Here is a 19,396-nt window from a genome sequence, read left to right as displayed (position 1 = left end):
TAAACTTAACCTAGTTTCTCGATTAAGAAGCACAAAAGGTTAGACAAGGGGAATGACTTCTCGGTCTATCTATGTTTCCATGTAATAGACACTACCTACCCAGCAAGGTTCACATAGTAAAAGGAAACGAGTCCTCCCTATCATACCATTGTCAAGGACACAACAGTCTTTTGTGGCTACAGGTAATATGAGATGCAAAAGGAAAATAAAGAGCTAAATTAAGTGATACAATGTATTTCCTATAAAAGATTTCTCAAATGAAACTTGTAAATTATGAACATCTCTATGGGTTGAGGTTTGCCTACTTGGCATTCATCTGTTATTAGAGATGATCACTACTCTAGCAGCGTATGGCTGTATCCATGTTTTTCCCGGACTCTCTAGGGCTGCATACAATTTTGTCAGCCTTCGGTAATCAAATGCTGAATGGTGCTCAAGTAGCGGACATCTCTATCCATTATATTTCATCTCTTTAAACATCCATCCGTTTCCTCCATTGTTCTTGAAATCCACGTACGACATCTCATCATTACTCATATCTACTTGCTGTCTCATTTAACATTCACAATCTGATCAATCTTCAGTCTCCAGCCCACTCTGTCTACTCCTTCCTCTTCTTTCCCCCATGACACTTTCCTACAGCCTTACATTTTTCAGAATTCTCTACTCGATTTTTTTCTCTTAGATTCTTGATGGAGTTTTGATCTATATATATTCATATAAAAAATAACATCAAGCTCCTCTTTGTGCTACATGGTGGGACTTAAGCATCTCTACAGGGAACAACAATAGGCATCTATTTACAAAAGCATCAATGCATTAGGCATGTTGGGGAAAAAGAAGAATTGCTAAAGGTGCCATAATACTTTAGGAAGTTTTTTAGTGTATCATGAAAGAGTCCTGAAATGTAGACAAAGTCAATCATTAACCTCATCAGTGCCAGGGAGATCCGCAAGGCATCATTCTCCAATGGACTATATCATTCTGGCAGTGAAGACGGTAAAAACACACAGAAAGCTCCCTCCCCTTAAATTTGAGGCAGTTTATTACAAACCTAAATATAACAAATATAGGTGTGAATTGTGTTATTGTAATCCAGCGAAGAGTCACTTGTGGAGGTAGGCATCTAACCACAGCTCGCCTGACTTTCTCAGAGAGCTAGAGGAAAGGAAAAAGGAAGCGTTATGGAAATTGATGGTAAGAAATGAAACATATACCGCTATACAGTGGATAATGTTTGGATATTCTCAATGCTGAAAATCTTCAAAGAAATGTATTATGCTAGATGTATCGAAATACATTGGTGCTCTAGTGACTCAATGGGATCTGAGCTTACAAATCAATGATGTGACTTGGGAGTGGATTTTTCTTTTATAATTTATCAATATATGCTGGTCTGAATGACCATGGCATAAAGGAAACTTTTCTTGTCCCCAAAAAAGAAATTCATGTTCAGTTCATGTTTTATCGATACAAAACATTGCACATATATAATATTATATATTTATACAAAGAGTGCCGTAGCTACCACACAGGCAAGCCAGGCAGCTGCTATAGGGCCCAGTGCTGCAAAGTTCACTTACATGCTGCAACACAAAAAAGGGTTAAAAAGCTGACAACAAGAAGATCTCTGCTTCACTCCTCTGATAACCCCTGACCTCTGTTCTGACTGTAAACTTTACGGTCAGGGCTATCAGTGCATGAGCAGTGAGGCAGAGAGCTCCTTGTCTTCTGCTTTTTAACCCTTTTTTGTGTTGCAGCATGTAAGTGAACTTTGGGCATGAGCAGAAGATAGTCTGCTACTGCACCTATGTATTTAAGAATAAGGGCTCCTAATGGGCCCTTATAGTTAAATACAGTGGAATGACAGAGCAAGCAGCCATTGGTCTCTGCTCTGACAGACACTCTTGTGGCTGCAGGCAGGATTCTGCCTCTGGCCACAAGAGATTTAATTTTTTGGCCACATCACCAAGCCTATATATACCCTTGTATAGTTTTTTTGAATGGGGCCCCATGAATCCTAGCTAAGCCCCTGCATACAACCCAATCCTTTCTTCAAGCATTACGTGTAAATCACAATGGTATTTAAGAAAAACTCCTGATATGTTATTAAATGAAAGGTTGTCTCTTTTAACCTTGATTATACAACCCTGGGGAATTCCTTGAAGTGTCCTAACAAAGATAACACAGCTATGGTAAAAGGGGACTTTTACAAGGGCACGAGACGCACCCACGTAGGGTCATGCATCTTTTGTTGAATCACGGGCAGCACAGGGCTGGGGCCTCCCCGCAACTCACACTGACTTCTGTGGCTAGAATTCATCTAATGTGTATGGCCGACAAATGTATAACCCAGAATGACTCTTACCCAACGACATCACACATTGCGTTGTATAGTGTCTTCTCCTCATAGTTGACATTATATTTCTTACACAAAGAACGAACAAGTGGAGCGATCTTGCAATAGTTGTGTCGAGGCATGGTGGGGAACAGGCTATTACAGGGGAAAAAATGCATGATGGGCAAATTGCAAACTACAGCTACAAAGTATACAACAATATTCCAGAGAAATTTCTTTACATTTCTGAAGAACAAAGGTTAATTGGAATTTTGAGGACGATATGGCCTTATAATAACATGGCCTTATCACTATATGAAGCCATCATTTATTGCAGTCAAAAAGATGCCAGCCCCATTATCAGTAGCGAACAGGATTTGCTACACTGTGTAGTAGAGATGTCATGATAACATACACATAACCATAGTCTTATATGACTTGGTCTACTCACTGATGTTCAATCTGAAAGTTGAGGTGTCCACTGAACCAGTCATTGAAGAAGGATTGCTCAATGTTGCATGTTGCTGCCAGCTGTAGTTATAGACAAATGTATAAGGTTGTGTATTAGAATATACATACAGTCTAGGAAATGAATTCATTGGAATGAGCTTTCTCCTCACCTGACTCCCCAGCCAATCTCTGTATTTTTCATGGTCGATCTCCATAGGAATGTGATTCATCTGTGTGACCCAGACAAACCAATGGGATTCAAAAAACCTACAAATAGTCAAGAGCAACATACATGATTATAATTTTATACATAAAGGGCAATAGACATGTGCAATATGAATTGTGTTGGAATCTCTGTCATGCCTGTCAAGACTGATAAGATATCCTTACTAGAGATGAGCGCAACTCGAGCATGGTTGTTCGGCATTTAAATACCGGTGGCTGATGAAGTTGGATGCAGCCCTAGAGAGTCCTATGGCTTTATCCATGTTTTCTTGGACTAACTAGGGCTGCATCCGACGTCTTCAGCCATCAGTATTCTAATGCTGAATGATCAGAATTGAGAATGCTTGAGTTGTGTTTATCACTAATCATTACCAAAAGACGTTTCAGGCATTACCCTTGTAGGTGAGTTTGTACATGACATAACATTGTTCAACTTAAAAATGACTGTGTCTAATTCTGTAGGCCACATCTACATGAGAACATTGCTAAAACTCAGCCAGTTCAAAGACAGGCTCCAAAAATGGTGCAGGTCCTATGAATAGAATCTTTAAGTAAAAACATGACTGATGACACATTACTGAAGTGAATGGGAGCTGTGCCGCAGTAATACAGCATGGGCGCTAAAAACAATGTATGGAGCTGAGGTGCCGCTGCTGTGCCACTCAACTGGTTGGCATATGTTTCAAGCGCTTGCACCCCACAATCAGATATTGATGAACTATCCTGTGGATGAACACATCTATCCTTACATAAAAATAAATAGGGCATATTATAAAAGCAGATTATATAGACCAGTGATCTTTTACAGAGTCATGTATTTTGCCTACCTGACAGCATTGAGCAGAGCGAGGGATCCAAAGAATCCAAAGAAAGGGACAAATGTAATCAAAAAACGAATGTAGTAAGAAAATGACCAAGCCAAATCCTGTAAGACAGATCAAATAAGTGAAGATTATGAATGACGTACATTAACTTTTACACATATCTACAGGCTTGTGTGAACCTTGCTTGACCTCCCAGAAATATGACTTTTAAAATAAGAAATAGGGCAGGACAGTGAAATCACCCTTTTCAAACAGATAGTTATGAAACTAATAAACTCCTCCTCACCAAACCCATAAAATGCACATAACATCCTGGTGGACAACTGTTGCACAAAATGCACATCTTGCAAATCTGCATCTCGTCCATATTCACGGATGAGTAATCACAACTGGACTTGCAGGCTTCGGCTCTGTATAGAAGCCAGCATGGAAGAAAGTTATGAAAATCTGTCACCCCATGTGCTCAGATCTGCAGACATGGGCAGATAGCTGATTGGGGGCTAAAACAAATGATACCTGCTGACGGTTTCTTGCTAAGTTATACAATCATGTTTTTCTTATAAGCTGAAGAGTAGAGGCTGTGTTGAGCTGCAGCATCCAAGCCTTCTTTCTTAGGGCCCTATTCCACCGGACGATTATCATTCGCATAATCGTTAACGATTAACGATCTCAAACAACAGCTATTGCGAAAGACCTGAAACCTTCACTCATTTCCATGGAACGTGATCGTTACTTATGATCGTATTTGCGATCAGTGCTGGAAGCCAAACATTCATGCAGGGCATGGAGAGGGCAAGCAGACTGCAGCTCAGAAACACATCTATGACACAAGCTTTGAAGGAAAACATGATTTTATAACTTTGCAAATAGCCATTAGCTAAAGGCCCTATTACACAGAACGATTATCAGACGTATTCGACCTATATCAGCCGTTACGGCTGATAATTGTCCTGTGGAATAGAACACAACAATAAACAATGTCGGCTGATCGTTGTAGTCGTTTGTCTTTTAACATGTTGAAAGAAAAACGACTCATATAGCAGCGGCGATCTGCTGCCGATCAAGCGATCACCCGGGCAGCCCTCTCGCAGCTCCCCGCGCCCCCCCCCTCCTTCGGCTTTCACACGCTCGCTGCTGGTGCTTGTAATAGCGGCCGCAGCGAGCGGGGAATGAGGAGCAAACGAGCGCTGGCAATAGGGGCTTAAGAGACAGGTATCTATCTTCTTATCAGCTATTTGTCCATGTCTGCAGCTATGAGCATGATACAGAGCTGACAGTATCTCTTTGTATTTTATGTTGTACGTAAGGCATCCATGCAACAACAGGAACACAAATTGAAAAAAATAGTTCTATGGTGTAGAGGAACTCAAACAAAAGAATACTTACTACCCAATCCCTGCGAGTTATCATTGTCTTCATAATCTGAACTGTAAAGTACAATGGTATCAGAAGTGGGGGGCCAACTACAAGAGAAAAAAGAGGCATCACTGCTGATGTCATGTTCACTTTTTTAAATTCAGTACTTTATGCGCTATTGTATTATATCATAAAGGTATTGATATTTACAGTTGATTATGTATTAGCCCCTTATATGTTAATACATATCATACAGATGAATCCATCTTACACATTCTTACAGCTGAAGTTGTGCATAGAAATACAAGACAATGTGAAGAATTGAATTGTCTTTGCCAGACGTGCAGATTCCATGGGTCATTTTCCACATTTTCCAGGTGAGGCGTAAAAAATGTGTAAGGCAGCACATACAATAAGGATATATTGCTGCCTGTGTAAGACTTGTGTATTTTTACCTGTACTCTGACATAAACCAGTAATCCCATTAGAAATCCAATTACTTACTTAGAAAGAAGTATTGATGTTGGTGATTATAGGGCAGATACTTTATCTTCTTCTTGCCGTACTGTAAAATAGAGGAAAAGATTTACACCAAATACCTGCAGAGAGTGGAAGCATCCATTTACAGTAGATGAATTACTGCTGCATGAATCACTTCTATGCAATAGGTCACTTAGCCATCGTAGAATAGTATATCATATGAACCACTGAAAATCATACTAGAATAAAACCAATATTATAGGTATAGAAGGCTCATACCTCCACGGGCTGTGTGTCCCCAAGCACAAAAATGTGTACCATGTTAACATCTGGATCCTTGGTGAAGATGTTAGGTTTGGCGTGATGCTGAAAATGGCGATGGTTCCACCAGTTGGCTGATGCTCCCTGCAGGTAGATTGAACCATGTGAGCTGCGAAGCAAGATTACGTCTCAGTCCATAGCTGCCAAGGCGGTGGCAAGGAGAGGAGGCCTCATGTATTATGATTTACACCTGCTGGATTCATAAATTCTTCCCTAAGTGTTCAATTTCCCAGCAAGACCACCCCTGGGCAAATGAAGCATTACTCTGTGTCTATTCGAATGAATGGGTTGTCTGGTTAAAGGAGAAGTCCTAAAAAAGCAGAAGTTGCTAAAAAAAACAATGGGTCTGGCCGGACTTCTCTTATAATACAGGACCAAATGGGTCCTCTAGAATCAGAGAGGTTCTTTGTAATCACAGTTTTCTCTGTTCAAAACATTAGGTGCCTATAGAGAAGACCCCTAATATTGCTTCCTAATAAAATGCCACAATAGGGTATTTTTATACAAAATTAGCTTTTCTAAACCAGACAAACCCTTGTGTATGGCCATTTTAAGAGTTTCTATACATACTCACTTTGGCTTTTTGAATGATTGAACCCCCCAGTTCCCATACTAAAAAATTATTATCCCCAAAATGACATCACCTTCAGATGACCAATGACAAACTTGTGGCCAATGTGGTTCCATTTTGACTTTCTAAAGACAGATAGGTGTCCAAAATCATGCTGCAGCCATCCAGCCTGGGCCTATGAGGAATCATATATGTTATAGTATAAAGCAATATGTTCCATTACTAATACAAGGATATGTCAAAGGTTTTGATCAGTCAGGGCTCCTCGAGAACTTTTAAGATGCCCATGTGACATGTCATATGTATTTCTTTATGATTGATATACTGTATTTTGAAAGAAGTTTGTTATATGTCTACTATGTTACTGAATGAGAAGGGTAATTTTTAGAAATGAGCGAACCGGGTTCGGGTTCGAGTCCATCGGCATTTGGTTAGCTGGGGCTGCTGAACTTGGATAAAACTCTAAGGTTGTCTGGAAAACATGGATACAGCCAATGACTATATCCATGTTTTCCACATAGCCTTAGGGCTTTATCCAACTTCAGCAGCCACCGCTAATCAAATGCCGAAAGTTCGGGTTCGGATCGACTCGTGCATGCTCGAGGTTCGCTCATCTCTAGTAATTTTACAAACTCACCTGAGAAATTGTAAGCAGTGCAATGGTGATAAAAGTTGGTATCCACCCTGTACCAAGGTAGGAAAGAGTAGCCCAAGCAAGAAGCTCCAAGGCCAGGATGTGTGCAAGGTATAGGCCGAAAAATACCCAACTGCCTTCAAAGAGGTTCATTTCTTCTGCTGTCTTACGCAGTTTATGGAAGTCTTCCACTTGCTGAGCCTGTACCAAGGGAAATGATGATAGAGCATTGACTAATAATGACCACCACAGCATCTGTAAGCACTCTTCTACAGAAACTACAGTGTTTGCAAATAATAAAATTGAAAATTTGACCAGGATCATGAAAAGTGGATGGACAGGAAACAGGCTCCAAGTCGTGGGCGACAAAAACCCTGCAACAAATTGGTTTGGTCCCTTCTCATCTTTGCTATGAGTCCTTCTATGAACACCACTGCCTCCTTTGACCACTAAGAACCGTAATGTTTGCCTGGGCAAGAATAAAATCATAATAGCTGCTATAGACCCTTTATAGCTTAGTAACAATTACTAAAAATGAAAAAGTACAATAGCCTAGATGATATGGAATAATTACAATACTCCTGAAGACATTGCTACCCACTGACAAGAATAAGCTAAACAATTATCACGGCTTGGCAGCAAAGCATTGTATTACCACGGTGGTCGGAGAAGAAAGCAGCCTAAGAATATTATTAATAATAGAGGAGTCCTGAGTGCTGTTTATTTGTCCTATAACAATATCAGTCCATCAATAATGGAGAAATGAGATTGCATTACCCGACTGCGCAAGCTTTTCCATTTACCCTTTGTTATCCTTGATATGCTATTCAACCTCCCTTTGCGGTCTTAATGTTTATTAACATCTTTATTTCTAGATACATCTCTGAACCTATTATAGATTGTGTTCACCACAAATTAACAATGTTTAAAAAAAATTACCAACTTCAACCAAAAATATCATAACCATGTATCTATACAACATTCTCTAGGATCCAGGATCAAGAACAGCATACAAAGGGCTAGAATACATAACTGCTCTGCAGGACTGTGGGGTTCAGCTAGTAGTATAACCAGGTTAGGCTAGGACGTAAAAATGGCAATGGACAGCCAAAGAAAAATACGTTCCTTTCTGATAAACAATGTATGTAACGCATGTCTGTATAGTCTGGAGGAAAGACAGGAAAGGGGGGACATGATTGAAACCTTTAAGTATGTTAAGGGACTAAATAAGGTTTAAGAGGGGAGTGTTTTTAGTAAAAAACTAAGCTCAAGAACAAGAGGACACAGTGAGAGGTTAGATGGGGGAAAGATCAGAAGCAATGTGAGAAAATATTATTTTACTGAAAGAGTAGTAGATACCTGGAACAAACTTCCAGCAGAGGTGGTTGGTAAATCCACAATAACAGAATGTAAACATGCCTGGGATAAACATACATCTATTCTAAGATAATAAGAAAGAAAATACTAAAAGGGCAGACTAGATGGACCCAGTGGTCTTTTTCTGCCGACAATCTTCTATGTTTCTATGTTTCTATGTCACATAGGTCACTGTATCACATTATAAATGGTTACTATATGTTTCTTTGGACATTGTGGATTGGGTCTTGTACATACTCAATAATGTGTATAAAACTATGCCCCTGGAGTTTACATGAAAAACTATTCTACTCCAGTGGGCAGAGCTATGCTACCAATGCATTGCATGGATTTGGCCTAGTGTTCACTAACTTCATGAGAGTATACAGTATGTAAGTAATATGTATTCTCTGTTCCAGGTTGTTGTTAGACACACTTTTTATACCAAACTTGGTCTATACAGTATGAGCTTTACAAATACCAGGAATATTAGAGACTGTGACCGATCACACTCACTAAATCGGGGATTTAATATAAATCTCATGTCAGTGGGAACTGTACAAGACCTTTATTCCTAGTGCCTGTTGGTTCCATGAACCAGATAAATGCGATATGCCGTCATAAAGATATAGCTGGTGCTTGTACCATTTTCTCTAGGTAGTGATATTTACATCACTTCTTTACAGACTGACACTGCAGAAATGTCTTAGGTTCTGCTCTCATCTCATGTACAGATACCCAAACCTTCTTTATTTGAGTTCCTACACATATACTTATATTTTTTACTCTGAATTTCTAACCTCCTTTCCCCTTTCTATGCATTAATCTTGGTAAAAACAGTTGTTCTTCACAGTACTGGGGTCCCTCTTCTAACAGGACTGTAATCATAGGCCAACATCTTAGGGCTATGTTCACACAACATTTTTTCTCTCCATTTTTGAATTTGAGTTCAAAATGATGTCAGTGATTTCTCTGTTTGGCCATTTTATACAGTATTGGGGAAATTTATCAAACATGGTGTAAAATGAAACTGGCTCAGTTGCCCCTAGCAACCAATCAGATTCCACCTTTTATTTTCAAAGAGTCTGTGAGGAATGAAAAGTGGTGATAAAAGTGATAAAACCCTGTGTGCATTGGACATCCATCATTCCATAGACTTCAACGCATTGCACTGAAGTCTATTAAATCGCGGCAAAAACAGATGTCTTTTTAAATAGAAACGGTGGAAGCCTTTTCTCTTTTTTTTGACGTTGTGCGAACATAGCCTATTGCGGAGAAAAAATATTGTTGGCAAATTAACTGGTGCAAGAAAGTTATACAGAGTTATTAATTTCTTCCAATATTTATCAGCTGCTATATGCCCTGGAGGAAGTCATGTGGTTCTTTCCAGTGCTCCCTGCTACCATCTGTGTTCATCCCAGGAAATGTACAGAGCAGGAGAGGTTTGCTAAGGGGATTTGCTACTGCTTTGGGCAGTTCCTGACATGTACAAAGGTGGCAGCAAAGAGCACTGTGTCACACTGAAAAGAACCACATGACTTCCCCTGGGGCATACAGCAGCTGATAAGCACTTGGGGGGACACTCATACAACAGTCTTAAATAGAGCCACTCCCCCTTTTCCCAGCCAGATTTACTTTAAGAGGCGCATGCCTCTTAGTAAAGCCAGCCAGCCCTGCACCTGGCGCAACAAATCTACACCTGCTAGGGGCACACATAAATAAATGCCACCTTGAAGACTTGAGTTTTTTTTTTCTTTGTACTTTACAAACCTGTACACTTTTCAGGACCAGCCATTTTGAGAACAGTTTATTTTTCTCCAAAGTACTCCTTTAATAGGCAGAATCACCCCCAACCATTACCTTGCTAGTCTCCCTTTCCTTATAAAGTAAACTACTATAGGCTGTGTACTCCATGGCAACAGACTACAAACACTTTGTAGTCAGACCCTGCAGACATGTTCTCTTCCATTTGCTCATGCTATGTGTGAGGCCACAAGCTTTTAGGCACCCGCTTTAGATGAATGTGATAATAGATTTGTTAAATAATGATAAAATGAATCAATTGACATATCTGTTACATACTCACATTTTTCCCTCGGTCCTGACTAGGCTCATTCTCTGCCAGTTCACCAACATACAGCGGCTTAAGAAATTTTCTTACAAAATTAAGATCCGGATGAAAAGCGTGAAAAGCTTCCTAAATAAGAAATAAACAGGACAGACATTAAAGTAGCTAACATTGGTAAGTATTTATCTTCATTCATAGTTTTTTTTTATTAATACAGATACAGTGAATAATGGAGCATGTCTAGGTGTAGGATTAGAACTGGTGGAAGATTGCAGCAGGCAAGACAGTAAAGAGATGGAGACACTATGTTCTATGGCTATGTTCCCATTTCTGAAACATATCGGGGAAGGCAGTCATCTTGTAACATAGAGGGCCGCTAATAACTATCATGATCTTTTTTATTGGCTGCCTATTTAACAAGATGGCCGTCTTTGCCTGATATGTTTCCGAAGTGGGAAGATAGCTACATTCAGCAGACAGAAAAGTGAAAGCAGGCTATATATAATTGTAAGGGAGTCCATAACCAAAGAAGAAAGATTGTTATCCGATGCAGTGCGAAGTTGGTTGTTTGAAAATATAATTGTAAGGGATACATAGCTGAAGCCTGGTCATGTGTCCTTGTCCTTTGTAAACCACTTGTACAATGGGCATGGACGCATCGGAATTAGGCCCTGCCTAATGGCAGTAGCCTCCTTCGCAGAATAATGTGCCCTTCCAAAATGTAAAAATTGTTCAGTAATACTTGACAAAGAGTTCATGGTTTAAGAGTTCAAGCAGATGACAAAGAGTTCATGGTCTTGATCAAGCATCTGATCTATGGATTGGACTTGTTTTTCCAGCACATCTTACAGATGCTTGATTGGAGATCTAGGGGATTTTGAAACAAAGTCAAGACCATGAACTCTTTGTTGTGTTCCTCAAACTATTACTGAACAACTTACTAGACTTTACTAAGAGTGATCATCTGCTGAACCAGGCCGAATTGGACAGATATCTCTGACAATGATAAGCTGAGGAGCAAACAATCATTTGCTCATCTGCTGGTGTGTCATTCAACTAGTTCAAAATCCATTGACCGTCGGCTGTGCATTACTCCGCGTAATAGATGCCGACTAAAGGGGTATTCGGCATATAGAAAATAATTTATAAAGGCTATGCCTACCTCTCCACACTCCCATGGTGTCCTCCTGCCGCGTCTCTTAGTCCTTCGCTGATTGCAGCTACTGCTGACACTTCCGAACCCTCCTCTGCAGTGACAGCCCGCTCAGCCAATCACTGACCTAGACGGGACAACGCCATAGCCAGTAATTGGCTGAGCAGGCCGTCACTGCAGAGACAGAAATTCAGAGGTGTCAGCTGTGGCTGCAGTCAGTGGGGCCCAGAGACAAGGCAGAAGTATACTGGGGGAGTGTGGCGAGGTACAGAAAGCATAGCTTCTTTATTATTTTCTATATACTGATGCTGTGCACCCCTTTAAAGCAAGGGTTGCTAGGACATTGAGCCGTCTAAAGGTCCATTTACACAGAAAGATTATCTGACAGATTATCTGCAGAAGATTTGAAGCCAAAGCCAGAAAAAGACTATAAACCGGGATCAGGCACAAAGGAAAGCCTGATATTTCTCCTCTTTTCAAATCCATTCCTGGCTTTGGCTTCAAATCTTTGGTAGATAATCTTTCTGCGTAAATGGACCCTAACAGGTGTAAGCAAGTGCAGATCTAGCAAATTGGCGCTCGCTTACCTCACACATTGAGCCACATAATACAGTCCTTCATTTATACACCTCTAAATCTGCTCACAAGTGAACTTTAACCTATTTGGATTGATGTACAGGAGTCCAGTTTACAGAATTTTTTGGTGTGACACATTATGTAGCAAAAAATATATATAATATTAAGTGCGTGAAATGAGGATGACTGATGCTTCACTGCTCAGGATACAGCTAAGGCTGTGTATTCAAATTCTGTTTCATTGTTCTGATGTTAATTGCCATAGTACTGCATCACGTAACATTATTCTACACACTGATGTTTTATCGATTTCATAATCTTACTTCCAGTCCTCAACGGCTTCCCTGCCAGATAGTGACCTCTAGTTGCCTGCAACAGTATGAACTACAGTAACCTCCTTCCTGCAGCTCTCTGCAGCCCTTGTCCTCAATGAGCCACAGTCAGAGGCGTCCTCCAGATAGGCCATGCCCACAAGCTGGGAACACCAGCTGTCCAGATCAGACTAGAAGGCTTACAAACCCCTCTCGTGGCATTGTTCCTACGCGCAGAACATACAAGATCCACATACTAGCCATTATTATATACTAATATAATAAAAAATATAAGAATGAAACTTCATTCACGCCCTCTCAGCCACATATTTACAGGCCCCTGAGCCTGATTTATATACCCTGCCTTCAGAATTATATTCATAGCCCCCGAGCCTGATTCACACCTTCTAAGGTTATGTACCTGTGTTTCAACCCCCCCCCCCCCCAATTAGCCTGCCATTCATACCATTCTGCGAATCTTATCATATCAATGATACATGTACTTTGCATTGTACTTCACTGCCCCTAATATCTTAAGACCTGGATCTAGGTTCAATGCAATTCCCCAGGGAGGGAAATTTCAGACGGCAGACTACCTCACCAATGCTGCTGAGCTCATGAATGTTTTACAGTAACCCGGCACAATAACCGGCAGTCATGACTAATTACACAGCGTGGCTCTGACTTCAGATCACACAGCTAGGGGGTATCATTTAAAACAGACACAACAGACTCATCCAGCCTTCATATGTAAAGTTATATAAAGTTGCTTCTGATGTACAACCAAGCCATGAATCATACAGGGGCCATGTACAATTTTAGACTATTTACAATCAATACGTAGTATTTGTTTAAAGGAAAGGGGCTAAGTCTGTTGCTCTTCTGAGTTCTATTTTGAAGGTATTGAATGTAGTCAATATTTGACTATATACAGTCACTTGATCTCAATGGGCCCTCCAGGAGTATGCCGCTATATACTTTTCAACAAACTGCCTATGTATACTTTCGCTGTACCTTTGAAACATAGCAGGAACCCAGTCTTAGGGTGTTATTACACGGGCCGATCTGCTAGATCGTCGCTCGTTTACTGGGCCTATTACACAGCCCGATAATCGTTTAACAAGAGCTGCAAGGACATCGTTACCGATGTCCCTGCAGCCCTTGCTAAACTGGCATACATTACCTATCCACGTTTCAGGGCTGCTCCTGCCGTTCGCTTCTCCCCGGGTCTTGCGCGCTCTAGCTTCACAGCGACCTGTCAGCTGATAGGCCGCTCAGCCAATCCCAGGCCGGGACCGCCTTTTACACGCGGTCGGCGCCCGACAACAATAGGTTCCAACCTATATCAACGATCAGCCGATGATCGTTGTCATCTATGTATATTTTCGCAATTGACAACAACGGCCGTACTTTGTACGGAAACATACGTTGCCTTGCTTTCTATGGGATCCCGGCCGGAGCTTATACACATAGTGTACGCTCCGGGCGGGATCTCTCGCAGCGCTGTAGAAAACTGACATGTCAGTTTTCTGCAGCCACTATTCAGTGAATAGCGGCCGCATAAAACCGTGTCGGTGCACACTATGGAGCGATCGGCTTGAGCAGAGGCATATGTATGGCAAGTAGGGCTACCACCTTAAGGTTCCCTCATCTAATGGGTCTCTCTTCGGAGTCTATGGAAGTCACAAAAACAACTTCCCTGAGAAACCTGTTTAAGGCTTTCTTCATAGTACACAGATCTGGTGTTTTTTAATTAGAGTATTTTAGTATAGGGGTTTTCTTATTTGGTGTTTTAACCCCTCTGCAAATTTTTCATTACAGATCATTTAAAATTTCTTGATGTGTCAAGGATTTCTCTTGAAAGCTATGAGGAAACCAAAAATGCCAGAAAAAAAGCCAACATGCAAACACATATTGGGGGAGATTTATCAAACATGGTGTAAAGTGAAACTGGCTCAGTTGTCCCTAGCAACCAATCAGATTCCACCTTTCATTTTCCAAAGAATCTGTGAGGAATGAAAAGTGGAATCTGATTGGTTGCTAGGGGCAACTGAGCCAATTCTACTTTACACCAGTTTGATAAGTCTCGCCCATGGTGTTTTTTATGGGGTTTGTTCCCATTTATAAAGGTCTATCATATGAAAAAAACTATTTATTTAAAGAAAAAAAAAAAACACCATACCCTGAGCATGGTTTTGAAAAACTGCCAGTTAACTAAAATAAGCCAAAAAATGCTGAAAAAATACTATGTGGTATGGCATTTCATATTTCCCCATCGATTCCAAACTCATAACATTTTTAGCCAATAAACCAAACAAAACTAAACAGTAATTTCCCTACCTACACCATTGTGTTGTGTTTTTTCAACCACTCTAAAACTGCAATTTATTGGGTTGCATGAGTTTCTTCTAGTAAGTGTTGGTGCATGACAACGTCTACTAACGCTGATGCCAAATTGTCGGGATGGGAACAGTAGCCTGGACCCATGTGTAACCATAACCTTAGGGAAAATGCTACATGACTGGGCTAGACTTTGGGAACTGTTGTGTAGGATATTCTCTAATATCATTAGATTGGCTTTTCACTCCCATTCACTTAAATAGGTCTGAACTGCAATACCACAGAAAACCTTTAGACAAGGGTGGCGCTCTTTCTGTAAAAAAAAAAAAAAGACCTCTTACTAAACTCAAGCACCCCAATTTAATGCTGTATAAAGTTTTTTCCTCCCCTTTATACCATAAAGTCATGTATTTAATATCTAAAGTAACTTTCCCACAGTTTGGAAAAAAATGCCAGAAAAGCCCAAAAAGAGCATTGGGCTGGGCCTACAAATTCAGTGTGCGCATTGTCATCAGTGCGGACATAGGGCCTTATTCCACGGGACAATTATCGTTCAGATTATCGTTAAGTCGTTTGAATCTAAGCGATAATCGTTCGGTTGATCAGCAGTTAACGATTAACGACCGAACGAGAAATCGTTGATCGTTTAATAAGACCTGGACCTATTTTTGTCGTTGCTCGTTTGCATTGAATAAGACGTCATTCGGTCGTTTGCAGTAGTGACGAACGCAATAGCGACGACAAGACGCTGCAAGAATGATCATAAGAAACAATTATCGTTCCATGTAAATGGGCAAACGATTTCAGGTCTTTCGCAATAGCGGTCGTTTGAATCGTTTAACGTTAACGATTATGCGAATGATAATCGTCCCGTGGAATAGGGCCCTTAGACACAGTTGCAAAAGTCAAAACCAAATGAGGGCTAGGATTTATTCTGCATCTTACATCAATGTTAGAATTCCTCCAGCGAATACATCACAATGACTACAAAAAGCCAAAAGAGAAAGCCAAATTATAGTGCAAGACCAGACTCAATGCAGTGCAAACCAGACAATAGACATGGCAGGAGAAAAGAGAGAGGGCATGCTGGTGATATCATGGCATGGTTGTAAGAAATGTCTCTCTGAGGCTACAGGGAATGGACATCCTCAGTGCTGACATGGACTGGAAGACTCTGCTTAGTCAGGGATCAAACACTACACATCCCAATGGACACTCCTAGCATATCTGCCTAGCAAAGTGTTTGGTCTGGTTACACAGAGCTGATGCATCAGTGTCAGGACAACTGTACTATAGGTGACATGCAACACAGGGTATGTATCATGGACACCTTTATTGTGATAGATAATAGAATAAGAGATAGATAGATAGATAGATAGATAGATAGATAGATAGATAGATGGGAGATAGATAGGAGATAGATAGATAGATAGATAGATAGATAGATAGGAGATAGATAGATAGATAGATAGATAGATAGATAGATAGATAGATAGATAGGAGATAGATAGGAGATAGATAGATAGGAGATAGATAGGAGATAGATAGATAGGAGATAGATAGATAGGAGATAGATAGATAGATAAGAGATAGATAGATAGATAGATAGATAGATAGATAGATAGAAGATAGATAGATAGATAATAGATAGATAGATAGGAGATAGATAGATAGATAGATAGATAGATAGATAGATAGATAGATAGATAGGAGATAGATAGATAGATAGATAGATAGATAGATAGATAGATAGGAGATAGATAGATAGATAGATAGATAGATATATAGATAGATAGATAAGAGATAGATAGATAGACAGATATAATAGATAGATAGATAGATAGATAGATAGATAGATAGATAGATAGGAGATAGATAGATAGATAGGAGATAGATAGATAGATAGATAGATAGATAGATAGATAGATAGATAGGAGATAGATAGATAGATAGAATAGATAGATAGATAGATAGATAGATAGATAGGAGATAGATAGATAGATAGATAGAATAGATAGATAGATAGATAGATAGATAGATAGATAGATAGACAGATAGAATAGATAGAAAGATAGATAGATAGATAGATAGATAGATAGATAGTAGATAGATAGATAGATAGATAGATAGATAGGAGATAGATAGATAGATAGATAGATAGATAGATAGATAGATAGATAGATAGGAGATAGATAGATTGATAGATAGATAGATAGGAGATAGATAGATAGATATAAAAAGGTAGATACATATGAATAGATAAGTAGATAGAAAGGAGAGGGATGTGATATATAAACAGATTACATACCATATAGAATAAGAATAAGAAGGTAGATAATAGAGGACATATAATATAGCAATACCGACAGTCAGTTATATAGAGAGATAACAGATGAGACTGGCAGCTCGGTGGGTATGCCCCCATCCCATGCTGCCGGCAGCTGGGCACTCACCGAGGCGTCCTCTCCCGCGTAGTGCCCGATGACCCGCATGCCCCCCGGGTGCCGCCTCACCCAGCTGGTGATGTTGTACACCTTGCGGTCTATCACCAGCCACTTGTCCGTCTTGGTGTTGTGTTTCTGCACTTCCTCCCAGGTGTAGCGCGGCTCCGACTTGACACAGCCATTGCTGCAGCCCTCTCCTCCATTCTGTCCCCCCTTACCCATGGTAGATCCTTACTGGGGGGCACTGGGTGCCAGCCTGCCCTCTCCTCCTCCTCCGCCTCCTCTTCTCTCTGTCGGATGAGAAGTATTAGCAGAGATCCTCCTAGTGCGGCTCATACGTCGCTAGCCCACTCATTGTGTCTCCTGCCCCTGCTAGATCGGCTACCTATATTATACATCATACATCTACATCATACATCTATATCTACATCATACATCTACATCATATACCATATCATACATCTACATCATACATCTATATCATATATCATATCATATATCATATCATACATCTGCATCATACATCTACATCATACATCTATATCTACATCATACATCTACATCATATACCATATCATACATCTACATCATACATCTATATCATATACCATATCATACATCTATATCATATATCATATCATACATCTACATCATTCATCTATATCATATATCATATCATACATCTACATCATACACCTACATCATACATCTATAACATATATCTATATCATACATCTACATCATTCATCTATATCATATATCATATCATACATCTACATCATACACCTACATCATACATCTATAACATATATCTATATCATACATCTGCATCATACATCTATATTATACATCTACATCATACATCTATAACTATATCATACATCTACATCATACATCATATCATACATCTACATCATACATCTATAACTATATGATACATCTATATCATACATCTGCATCATACATCGATATCATACATCTCTATCACCATGGTGCACAGCGCCTGTATTACAGCAGTTATTACACTCTATTACAACTTTAGTCTCTATATTGTACCTATATCCTGTATATCCCAGCACTGCCGGCTATTACCCTACACCAGCACCCACACACAGTACTGCAGCTATCCCCGCTATATTACAGCCATATCCTCTGTATACTATGCTACAGATGGCTATCCTCTTTATATACTGTATACCATCCTATGTCTTACATATACAGTGTATCATCCATATTACAGTGACATCATATCCCTTCTATGTCTATTACACCTATACCCTCTATAGTATTCCATTACAGGTACTTCACCTATACTATCTATTGTGCAGTGACATCACAGTCTCTGTATTACAGCAGTATGTTGTATACACCTATGTCCTGTACAGAATTACATTACAGTAGTATACTTTTCTATTATATTCTCAGCATTAGTTATATATTACAGTATACCTCTGTTCTGGACCTATACCTCCCATCCTTTATATCTGTTATAGTCTACAGACTTTGTAAGCAATATATTATAGAGGGTATATTATTATCTCCCTTGCCCCTGGCCCCCATATGTACTCCCCTCCCTGCTAATTACCCCTCACCTCTGCCCCCCCTCCTGCCCTCCACCTGCTGCTACTACTCACTCACCCAGAGGCTTCCTTGCTGCTCTCTCAGTGCCGGCAGCTCCACATGTAGCCGGCTGCAGGCAGTCCCCACCTCTCCCTCCTCCTCCTCCTCACCAAGCATCCTCCTCTCCCTCCTCATCCTCCTCTCCCTCCTCTCCCCTGTTTAGGGTTTCCAGGGCAATCAGCAGAGAGAGAGGACCAATCAGCGGACGGGGACCGGGGGCAGCCTCCTCGTCATTGGCCCTGCTGGATCTTTCGAAGCTGGAGGACGTGAGGGAATTATCCTTCTAGCTGGGAGGGAGCCAGATAACACCCCCGGCACCATGAGAGCGG

General features: G+C 40.3%; 1 protein-coding gene across 1 annotated transcript; it reads right to left on the bottom strand.

Annotated features, from left to right (window-relative positions):
• Positions 1-1,027: 1,027 nt before the first annotated feature.
• Positions 1,028-19,177, bottom strand: LOC138788136 (fatty acid desaturase 2-like). Its single transcript, XM_069965704.1, has 13 exons — positions 19,086-19,177; positions 17,457-17,737; positions 10,642-10,752; positions 7,203-7,400; positions 6,639-6,740; positions 5,953-6,078; positions 5,698-5,758; positions 5,224-5,300; positions 3,841-3,938; positions 2,959-3,055; positions 2,790-2,869; positions 2,369-2,494; positions 1,028-1,158 (listed from the first exon to the last, which is right to left on the bottom strand). The coding sequence occupies exons 2-13, from the start codon at positions 17,667-17,669 to the stop codon at positions 1,107-1,109; spliced, it is 1,341 nt and encodes a 446-aa protein (XP_069821805.1). The 5' UTR covers positions 17,670-17,737; positions 19,086-19,177; the 3' UTR covers positions 1,028-1,106.
• Between the last annotated feature and the right edge of the window lie 219 nt (positions 19,178-19,396).

The sequence above is a fragment of the Dendropsophus ebraccatus genome, chromosome 4, assembly GCF_027789765.1.
Source record: "Dendropsophus ebraccatus isolate aDenEbr1 chromosome 4, aDenEbr1.pat, whole genome shotgun sequence".
In the NCBI taxonomy this organism is placed as follows: domain Eukaryota; kingdom Metazoa; phylum Chordata; class Amphibia; order Anura; family Hylidae; genus Dendropsophus; species Dendropsophus ebraccatus.
Note: the sequence above shows the minus strand (reverse complement) of the source record. Positions and strands in the feature narration are given on the sequence as shown.

Bases quoted from the DNA above. Each gene is read 5' to 3' on its own strand.
- LOC138788136 (XM_069965704.1), bottom strand. From the start codon at position 17,669: ATGGGTAAGGGGGGACAGAATGGAGGAGAGGGCTGCAGCAATGGCTGT. The intron at 6,079-6,638 runs GTGATGTCATTT...ATCTACCTGCAG, and splicing joins TTGTCATTGGTCATCTGAAG to GGAGCATCAGCCAACTGGTG. The intron at 1,159-2,368 runs GTAAGAGTCATT...CCTTTCCTCTAG, and splicing joins GCAATGTGTGATGTCGTTGG to CTCTCTGAGAAAGTCAGGCG.